Below are 11259 nucleotides of genomic sequence, written 5' to 3'. Positions count from 1 at the left end.
ATCCTCACAGAAATGAACACTACTTATGCGGTACCAGTGCGTAAATTGTAATCATGGCTGCTCCCATTGATGGCTGTTCTTTGATTGTTTTTTTCTTAAGGGGTTTTATTTTTATTCAACAGTCAATGGATTCTAACAAAGCCTCTAAAAGGGTCATAATAATCAATAAAAACACAACTTAAACCATGCCATCCTCGTGTATGGCTCATCCTGGTTTCCTTGAATTTATGTCGAGGATAATAACCATTTGATCTATAAGCACCAAATCTGAAGATGATTTCTGCAACAAAATGTCTCTCGCTTAAAAATCTGTGTACTGGAAAATACTGCTCACAGTTGTATACCTCACCATAGAAACAAGAGTTAATTCAAAATGTTAGTCCGTATTGTCTTTCCTTTTGCTACTGACGTACGAAAAAACTGAAAAAAGTAAGACAACAAAAAGATAAATAAACGAAAACTAAAGCCTCCCCCAAGGGAGGTTTCGAAATATAGAAATGAATAAAGACAGACCTATGACGTCGGCACCCACACAGTCATATTCTTCCCAGTTAGGGAACTGTTAGCCAGCAATATTAGAGCTGATAAGGATCCATATACAGTACTAGCCACTATTTTCAATGAGAAAAGAATATGCGTGTGGTTTAATGCCAAGGGAAATATTTGGCAACTGACGTCAACACGACACCGTCATCATTTTTTGCTTGAGTGAATTGTTGTTATAGACGTAAGAGCTGGAAACGACATCATTGTGAGTAATGTGCGAACATATTCAGAACAGTTTTCTGTTAACCACCGGAATATATGGCTGATTCGTTTATCTCAAGTCGGAATCCATGATTTAACTTTCTGAAGTTGTTCATATTGGACTGCGCGATAGTTCGAAGAGTCAACACAAATTAAGGCACGCTATTTGCGACATAAACAAGGTGAGATGGTGATCTATGTTGGTATGAAATGGTTTCCTTGGCTCTGACACAAATGTGGCTTAAGCTTTAGATCAGTTGGAGGAGAAAATCTTATAAGACTTTGTATGTACTCGAAGTGGAATACGCCAGCTTGCCACAGAAGGATTAGGCCATACTGTTTGCACTGTGAACTTGTTGGGGGCTGGTGCGTTCATCATTGCGTGACAGTGTAAATGTGGGATTGTAATGGTTACTGCGCGTAATGCCTTAATGATCGAAGCAAATTTTAATTATCTCGTTAAATGAAATATCCGACTTTACATTAGAAGTGCGTTAGACTGATATCTTATCAACTGCCATCTCCAAGTATAAGTTGGCGCGATATTATAGAAAAATTCACTGCCTGACGAGTGAATTCCACGTTAAATTTCACGCGAAAAACCGGTATCGCACGAATCGCGAAGCGATGAGTGCGATATCGATTTTTCAAGTGAAATTTAACGTGGAATTCACGAGTCAGGTAGTGAATTTTTCTTGAATCGCATAACAGAATAAAAATAAGAAAACAAGAAATTAAAACGGCAATGTTATTGTTTGTTTTTATTCCGTACGCGCGCCCTTAAGAAAGCCATTTTAAAGTCAACTGTCAGAGCTGTCGTTGTTGAGGGAATGGAAAGCAAGGTAAGTCGCTCACGTTTGAACCCTCGACAATTTTAATTGTACCTCGTGAATTTTTCTTGCATCACATAGCTAAAGCCACCAAATCACTTGGCGAAACCAGATGTTTTGTATTTTTGTGCGCCACGCCAGTACGCAGACAATGGAAACCGTTTCAAAGTCAGGTGTCAATATCTTGCGAATAGAGGGAACAAGATATTTTTAGAATAAAACCACTTTTATTTCAAACTCGTGGAGAAAGCGGTACATCACATTTTACAATCTTCAGTAAAAAAACTAAAAGTACACAATACGGAGTTATTTAAGACAGAGATTTGCCTGCTACCACTCTACCTGGCAGAATGTGGCGCCGACAATCAACAACTGAATGGTCAATTTCAAGCGTTCCGGTATCAAAGCAAGATCTACAAAAAACCGGTAAGTGCTTTACAGTTGTAAAAAAAAGTGTATTCAAAATATAATGATTAAGACTGGAATTTCTCGGTAAACTCTGACGAAAAACAGTTCAGTTAAAAGTCACAATATTAACTGTTTTTCTTTCATCGCAGGGAGTCGCTCGTTGGTGTCAATGCTGGACTGAAAGTTTATGGAAATATTTACTGGAGAATTATTAAAAGTTACTCCTGTAAACATTCCGCCAACTGCTCCTGCCATCAGGTAACTAGAACGACTGGCATTGCTGTCAAGGTCACTAGTAGCTGCTGTGTTGCTTGGCGTGGCTGAGCTATTGAGAACAATCTCCCGTAAAGCATGACTTGAATAGCCGTTGGTAGTTGTCGTGCTTGGCGGGGGTTGAAACCGGCCAACTTATTCGACTTTCGCCACTGTTTTTCCAGAGGATTATGGCTGTATCTGGATATGGATTCCGGATTGGAGTGGCCAGTGAGCTCTGATATCTCGACTGGATCGAAATCATCACTGAGCGCTTGGATGACAGTTTTGCGACCACTCGAATTTGTGAATTTGCCGTCTAGTGTCTTTTGAAACCATGTTGTATCTAAAAGAGGCCAGTTCGTCGTCTCTATAGGCTACAATGGTTTGGATTTCGGGAAAAGATGCTTGACCCTTTTCGGCATGGATACCTGTTTTGGTTTTCTTTCGTAACGCTTGTTTGGTTTTCCACGGCGAGAACTGTCGTTTGGCTTTCTTCCCTAGTCTCTGGCATTTTGATTTTTTGCTATGCGTTTTCTCGTACTTTTGAGCGTGAGTGGTTTCCTCCAATTTTCTCAAAATTTCAATTTCAATTCAAAATTTGGAAGACATTCGTTTTCTGTAAATTTGTTCATATTTGTTCATATTTTCGTAGCACTAGTTGTATTTACGTTAATTACGTTCGTAACAGTAATTTTTGCTCGCGACTCACATCAGCTATATCGCTTTATGCGTTAGTGCGATTCCACGCTAAATACCCTCTCTTCCGGTTGACGTATTGACCAATCAGAGCGCGTGTTTACTTTAAGCTATGCGATTCTAATGCCTTAATGATCGAAGCAAATTTTAATTATCTCGTTAAATGAAATATCCGACTTTACATTAGAAGTGCGTTAGACTGATATCTTATCAACTGCCATCTCCAAGTATAAGTTGGCGCGATATTGTAATAAATCGGTGATGTAAGAAGTCGTACCTTACTCCAAAAAAAAAAACCGAGTAATTTAGTGATTGACAAGTAGTTAAAACGAAAAGGCAACAAAGATGTTTGTGTACGACGTTAAATTGAATTACATTTAAATAAGTCGCGGATGCGAGGGTTTCACGAATCTTTTTCTTGCATTTTAAGCTATCGCTTCAAAATGATTTTCTAATTGACTATAGTCGTCATTAGGAAAACTTGAATTTTCAAATATTTACTGACTAGGGTGAAAAAAACACTGCTTTTAATCGAAACGAATGCGAGAGAAATTTTGTCACTCTAAAACTGAACCAATGAAATGCAATCGATTGACAACAAAAAGTTGAGCTATATGCCCAATATTCACCTCTGCAATGAATTTGAAATGCAGATAAGTTGAACCAACATTCAATGGTTACAACAAATGTTTAACTCAGAAGGATTTAAAGACACGAAGGATCCGAAACACAACTGAACTGAAAGAGATGGAAACCTGACTAGAAGATTATTGATAAGTGGACCATTGCTTTGATGAAAACGTGAGGTCAGCCACAGTTCGCAGTGTGTGGTCAGCAAGTCAGTTTTTAAAATATTCAATGCATTTAGTTTCACTTTGAAGAAAGGTATAGACGCTTTTAAGTTTTTCAAGTCGTATTTTTAATTTTTCACCTTGCCGCAGCTTCATTTTAGGCCTTACTGTTTGCACTGTGAACTTGTTGGGGGCTGGTGCGTTCATCATTGCGTGACAGTGTAAATGTGTGTTTGTTATGGTTACTGCGCGTAACGCCTCAATGATCGAAATATCCGACTTTACATTAGAAGTGCGTTAGACTGATATCTTATCAGCTGCCATCTCCTAGTATAAGTTGGCGCGATATTGTAATAAATCGGTGATGTAATAAGTCGTACCTTACTCCAAAAAAAACCGAGTAATTTAGTGATTGACAAGTAGTTAAAAGGTAAAGCCATCTAAGATGTTTGTGTACGACGTTAAATTGAATTACATTTATATAAGTCGCGGATGCGAGGGTTTCACGAATCTTTTTCTTGCATTTTAAGCGTCGCTTCAAAATGATTTTTTAATTGACTATAGTCGTCATTAGGAAAACTTGAATTTTCAAATAATTACTGACTAGGGTGAAAAAAACACTGCTTTTAATCGAAACGAATGCGAGAGAAATTTTGTCGCTCTAAAACTGAACCAATGAAATGCAATCGATTGACAACAAAAAGTTGAGCTATATCCCCAATATTCACCTCTGCATTGAATTTGAAATGCAGATAAGTTGAACCAACATTCAATGGTTACAACAAATGTTTAACTAAGAAGGATTTAAGGACACGAAGGATCCGAAAAACAACTGAATTGGAAGAGATGGAAACCTGACTAGAAGATTATTCGCAGTATGTGGTCAGCAAGTCAGTTTTTAAAATATTCAATGCATTTAGTTTCACTTTGAAGAAAGGTATAGACGCTTTTCAGTTTTTCAAGTCCTATTTTTAATTTTTCACCTCGCCGCAGCTTCATTTCAGCGATATGCGACTGACAGGTCGAAATAAGACTTGAAGGGGTCTTTTCTTGTCCGTATCGAAACAAAGTTAAATTTTCATGGATGTACACAAACAAATCTAAAAGGTTTCCACAACGCTAATGAAAACACGTGGTATAGTATGGTGCAATCAAGAAAGGAACTGTTTGTGATGGAGACAAACTAACTCCCGAGTTAGGATTTCGAGTTGGATTTTCGAGTTAGGATTTCGAGTTGGATTTTCGAGTAAGGATATAGAGTCGGTTTTTTCGAAATGCTTACTAGTAATCCAGCTGCAACGAATCGGCTAGTCCAATGCAGTCAACAAAAGAATTCGTGTAGGGGTGGGGTTAGTGTTTTACCTTTTTATTATGCGACGTCACTATGTAAAGCAGACATGAGTAAGAGGTAAGCCATCGAGTCTTCCACCAACTCATTTCCCTTCGCCACAAACACGCTCCTCATCTCAAAAATAGAAAGATTGGGAAAGCTTTAATACCAAAAGATAAACGAAACGAGAAAAATTACGATAACCGGGCGTAATTCGAAGGTAAGATCTAGATTATGATTTCTCTTGTCATATTTATTCTGGTGGTACAAATTTAGAAATCCGTGTTAAGGATTAAACACAACAAAAAGCAAATATATAAATCCTGTAATCCCACCATATTTTGATTACCGACAAATGGCACTAATGCTGCTTTTCAGTGCTTTCCTAGTTCCCTAACCCCTAGTAACTGTTTTGTTTTTTGCAAAAAGGCTTCATTAAAGGGGAGGCCCTTAGACTTCTCAGAACGAACTCCTCTCAAACGATATTCCAGGAGAAAATTGCAAATTTCAAAGCGCATTTGCTAAAGAGAGGCTACCCAGAGGACCTCATTAACACAACCCTCTCAGAGGTGAATTTCAAAAACAGGAAATTATCTCTTCAACAGAAACCGAAGACGAACCAACGAATCCTGCCTTTTGTTACACAATACCAACCATCAGTGCCAAACCTAAAGCAAATTCTCAAGAAAAACTGGCATTCAATAGAAACACAACCACTACTGAGCGAACTGTACAAAAATCCGCCGCTAGTATCTTACAAACGGAGGGCGGTCGCTCAAAGACATACTCGTGAGGGCCAAACTTTGAATAGGCTATTCTAAACACGCGCTGGGGAGTCGTGTAGGCCTGTCAACCCCATTTAACACAAAAAAATCCCGCCAAAAAATTCTAACTCGAAAATCCTAACTCGAAAATCCAACTCGAAAATCCTAACTCGAAAATCCAACTCGAAAATCCAACTCCGAATCCAACTCGAAATCCTAACTCGATAAATAGGCAACCTCTATGTGGTCCATCGCAAAGTAAGAAAGCGTTATCATCACATTCAAACTTCCCGTCGCTAAAGTGATGAAGATGACCATAAACAATGCACCCTCCACAAATTACGGTGAGAAAGGTAGATCTTTCATATGTTTTTACAGACTATGGGAAGCTTCTGGGGCTGAATTAATCTCAGCCGGAAGAAATCTGAACTCGATTTTTGATAAGTTCTAAGGTTATATGTTACATTCTAATTTACCACTGAGCATAGTGATAGAGTGCTTGATAAATAATTTCTGAACCACTTGAGATCTAAAATCACTGTATTTCAGTAATTTACTTTTGAGTCAACACTGACCTTTTTGTTTATATCTAGTGCGAATGACAACCAATAAATTTTGTGTTCAAAAAGTTGAATTGAGGGGTAAACATGTTGGTAATGGAGGTAGGAAATGAGAGAGCATTTAGTTACCTCTTTCAAATCAACTCAAAATTAGAGCTTGTCAATTACCCGAGATGGTACACAGGCTGTATCAATAAAATCCCTATTCAAAATAATTATGAGGTCAGGGCCTTGTTTTACCCTCAGGCTACAATAAAAACTGAAGCCAGGCAAAGGTCGATAAATAACTGGAGAAAAACTGGTGAATTTTAAAACAACAGCAAAAGTTCAGTATAAATCAAATCATATTTATTTTGTTTGAGTTTTGACACGTAATTTGGTTTCTTCGTAGAGACAAAAATTGGTCAGTATTCGCTTGGAGACTGGAATTGACTCACGCCAATGGCAGAGAAGATAAACACCGTACAAGTGACAAAGCTTCAAGAGGGGGCAGTTTCCAAGACGCCTCCTCTGTCAGACGGTAAAAGCCGTCAAAGTGGAGCAGAGATGTGGCGCGAGTTTGTTGATAACACAACACTGCATGGTATTCGTTATATCTTCATGAAGCGCCATGCAGTCATTCGCCTAATATGGTTGATTTTACTATTGTCGTCTGGGGGTTACTACATTTTTACAGTTTACAGAGCTTTTGACAAATACTATAGTCGTCCTATTAATACTTTAGTGAGCAGAAAACATCTAAGAGAAATGGATTTTCCAGCTATTACGATCTGTTCTAACAGTTTATTCTCAAAAAGCAAACTCTCTTTAGCTGATGATGATCCATCCTTTGCATCCAGCGGTTTAAATATCTCGTCATGTGCAGTTACATCACAAACCCGAGCCAATCGTCTTTGTGGATTGTCTCTGCTTTGCTGTTGTGCTCCTTTTGATAATGAGAACAAGTCTCTTGCTCTCCCAAACTGTACATATGAATACAAACAAGAACTTTTGAAAGATATTAAAAAATCTAACCATCGTATCGACGTTGAGGGTTTTTATCAAAAATACAGTCTAAATATCAGTAATCTGGTGGGACCTATTTGTCTCTTCAGTTGGAGGAAAACGCAGTGTTCAGTAATAGACTTCAATCCCATGGTGACCGAGTGGGGAATGTGCTACACGTTTAATTCAGGAAGAGAAAGCGAAATAAAAAGAGTAGACACTGCTGGGATTTCTTCTGGACTTACACTGCTCCTTGATGCAAACACAGCTGAGTATACCCGAGGAAAGTTTTCCGAGGGATTCAAAGTGTTGATCCACGGACAAGGTGAATACTTTGATGAGTTTGAAGGAATCAGCGTGGGACCTGGGCAACATGCTTCAATCGCTATTTCGCAGAAACGGGTTTGTTTGTTTATTCATTATTTGTTCGCATGTAATCGTTGTCAATGTCTTAGTCTTTTTGATATTTCACAGACTCAAGTGCCGTTTTTCCTACCTAAGCAGGCAACACTCTGGGGAGTGCGATTACGGGATTAAGGCTTGCAATTTCAGAGATGCACAATACACATGATACAGGAGAATTAACTGAAAGGGAGATACGTGAGCTGATTCAAATAAAACTGGTCTGCAAATGAAATGTTCTATTTCAAATATAAATTGATTAGTTAATGTTGTTAGGTTGTTAGGTTATTCTCATTTGTTTCTTTTTTATGTTTTATTTTTTCAACTTGGCTATGTTTTCTTTTCCCTTTTAGTATGAAAATCTGGAGAAGCCTTATGCCACTAACTGCACAAATAAACCATTAAATACATTTTCTAAGTACTCATCAGAAGGATGCCTTTATGAGTGCCGGGCTCAAAACAGTATTAAAATTTGTGGCTGTCGACCCATCGGCTACATTAGTAAGATATGTGTTTCTGATTTATCTTAACCAATTAGTGATAAGTAAAATATGAATTACTGAAATATTTCCGCACAAAAACGAAGTAGGCATTGTAACAAACTACTCACACCCCAAGAGACTAATGAAGACTGAGCGATTCAGTTAAAATGCTTCTACCAAAGTCAAAATTTCGTGTCAGATTCTTCTATACTTTATGTCATCAGAACGTGAGATTTTAAAAGATATTTGCTTCAACCACCGTCTAGTATTACTGAGCCCCCTTCAAAAGTTTCTTCTTGACTTCGAAAAAGTCACGATTCCTCCTGCCTCCAGTTTACAGAACTGATTTGACGAATTCTACCCACCTTGCCAGAGCCATTGAAATTTACCATTAGTTAATTGAGACGAAGGACCCAGTGTTGTTGTTCATGTAGGGACCTTCGTGAATATTTTCGATGAATTTGAACGTTGTGGCGATTTTGAGAACTGTATCAGCTTATCAGGCTCTGCTTATTTTCCGTTGATTGTATTACATGTATTTGGTTTGTTTCTTGTTAGATTCCCCTGACACTCCTTCTTGCCTATCGCCCAATGAGGTTAAATGCAGTGACAGCGTTGACGGTAAGAGAATATTAGGCTGACAAGTTAGAATTACAGCATGCATGGTCCTGTAAACATGCTATGACATGCTTGTATCAACAAGCTGCATTCTACCTTACAACTCTCTTTCATGTAATGGCAACGGTCGTGGATTTTTTGAAGCAGCTAGATTCAGCAAAATCATTCAGTTACTTTGCGTCTCGTTTCGCGATCAGTGTCAGTCGTTATTGACCGATATCATCGTTTCTTACGTTATTACACTTGTTGTGGGCTTAAGTTTAATCGATCGATGGTCTTTTTGGTAGCTGTTCTTGACTGATTACCTCTAAATTAGAATTAAAATAGCTCATTTGCGAAGTTAAGGCTTGCGTTTGCTGTAAAGGATTCCATTTTTTTTCTTTCTCTTTTCATTTCTTTGTTAATTCATATTTTTATTATTATCTCCTCATAAAGCATCTATAGACGAAGAAGTTTGTGACTGCCAAGTTCCTTGCTTTCAAACTAGATATCAAGCCGAAGTTTCTTATTCAAAGTTCCCCAACATAGGTACCGCTGAGGACCTATTGTATGAAGGCTATGAGAGTTTACAGTATATGAGGTATTTTTTATGATATTTGAAAATGGCACAGATAGGGAAAACCTACTCTTCTAAGGCTATTACATCAAGGGAATATATTTACTTTCTGCCCCTGTAACGGGTTTGGTCTTTCGTCACGTTTTGAACAAAAGTAGAGACAACGTTATGGGGGATGGATACATTAGCGGAAGTACGGGATCTCGAAAAGACATAGAAATCCTGGTCTGAATTTTTTTTTTTAGCAATTTAGTAAGTTATCTAAGGTTCGCAGCATTGGTATTAGCAAAGTTGCCAAAGATTCTGGTTCGAAATGCAGACAGAAAAGCGCCTAACTTTTCCAATTAATTAGTCTTCATAACTTTTGTTAACATTCTTTTGTCCCAATTCGTCAGAGATAACCTTGTGTTTTTACAAGTTGGATTTAAGTCCTTGGGATATGAAATGCAGAAGCAGCAGCCAGCATATGACAGCAACTCATTATTTGGTGAGAAATTTATATAGAGACTCAAAGTTACATCGGACACAGTCCGTTGTATTCGAACACTTGTAATGCTCCTGCATATAAGACAGTATTGTCAATGGTGATTCCTCTTTCCTCATTTTAGGTGAGATCGGTGGAAATATGGGCTTATTCCTGGGATGCAGCCTGCTGACCATATGCGAGTTATTGGACTTTTTCATCAGTTACCTGGCAGCACGAAACCGTAACTTGACTCATCCAGCATAATGGCGGTACAGATAGTTGCGCGGGAATCAGTAGTCCTCAAGATTCCGCCGTCTTTCTGTGCTGACCTTATAAGTTATCTGTTCTTCTGAAAAGTACATTGACGTTTTGATGATCTGCAAGTTACTGCTAAATACGAAATCCTGTATACATACATACATACATACATACATACATACATACAACTTTATATGATTTGTAGGTTTAAGGAAGGCAGTCGGACTGATGTGGAACTACCTAAACTATACTTAATACAACTAGGCAATCACTAAGATATAAATGATTACTTTAAGATTCTCTAAATATGTTAAAATTACATCAAAAATTCTCAAAACATGTTTGGGGTTTAATAGTAACAGAAATCAGGTCGCTTATTACTGAGTTATTAAACAAGACTCCTTCCCAAAGCCCATTTTCTCTAAAAGTTCAGAATCATTTTTAATCTTAACCTTAAAGCTTGAAGAGTTTGCTTCTTTTTTGTAAGGTTCTGGCAACATATTCCACACAGTGGTACCTCTAACTTAAAGAGTTTCTACCTATTCGATTCTACAAAGTGGTGTAATGAATTTTTCTGCTCTTCTTAAACTATGATAATTCTGCCTGTCTTTATCAGAAACAGCTGACAAGTGGATTTGGGAGCTTGATTATAAAAAAACTGAGTGCATAAGTGAGGCTAGTTTACACTTATATACATTACATTTACACGCATGGTAAACGAGTAATAAAGTGTAGCTGGATTATCTAAAGGCAGGAAATTTTACAACACAACCGTTTTAAATTTCTCTTGTCTAAATAAAAGTTCAAGACCTATAAAGAATGTAAAGATAACTGTATAACGACTGACATTGTGACAACTTGAGGCAAAGTCAGCCGTCAAAGACAAGTTGTCGAAAAGTCAATCACTGTTACCAATAGCAGTCCTTTTCAGGATAACTTTTAATGTTTCTTCCGCTCCCAAACTATATCTACTATATGAATTAAAAATCGTATTAAAAATCTTGGCCGTTCAGATAATGCCCCAGCAACTTAATGCCACAGCAACTTAATGCCATCATATTTGACAGTGTATTTCTTTAGACATAAATTAAGACCCAAGGATTCCGATTAAT

The 11259-nt window shown here is 37.7% G+C and overlaps 1 protein-coding gene across 4 annotated transcripts; it reads left to right on the top strand.

Annotated features, from left to right (window-relative positions):
- Window positions 1-554: 554 nt before the first annotated feature.
- On the top strand, window positions 555-10918 carry LOC111332004 (acid-sensing ion channel 1C). Of its 4 annotated transcripts, none has more exons than XM_022937259.2 (7): window positions 555-929; window positions 6773-7767; window positions 8121-8268; window positions 8808-8870; window positions 9303-9447; window positions 9819-9910; window positions 10032-10918. In XM_022937259.2, the coding sequence occupies exons 2-7, from the start codon at window positions 6823-6825 to the stop codon at window positions 10151-10153; spliced, it is 1515 nt and encodes a 504-aa protein (XP_022792994.1). In that variant the 5' UTR covers window positions 555-929; window positions 6773-6822; the 3' UTR covers window positions 10154-10918. The 4 variants fall into 4 exon arrangements, with proteins under 4 accessions (XP_022792994.1, XP_022792998.1, XP_022792996.1 ...); XM_022937263.2 differs by lacking the exon at window positions 555-929 and adding an exon at window positions 4457-4602; XM_022937261.2 differs by lacking the exon at window positions 555-929 and adding an exon at window positions 4457-4609.
- The last annotated feature ends 341 nt before the right edge of the window (window positions 10919-11259 follow it).

Source organism: Stylophora pistillata, chromosome 8 (genome assembly GCF_964205215.1).
Source record: "Stylophora pistillata chromosome 8, jaStyPist1.2, whole genome shotgun sequence".
Taxonomy (NCBI): domain Eukaryota; kingdom Metazoa; phylum Cnidaria; class Anthozoa; order Scleractinia; family Pocilloporidae; genus Stylophora; species Stylophora pistillata.
The sequence above is the reverse complement of the archived record's forward strand: the minus strand, read 5'-3'. Positions and strand labels throughout refer to the sequence as shown.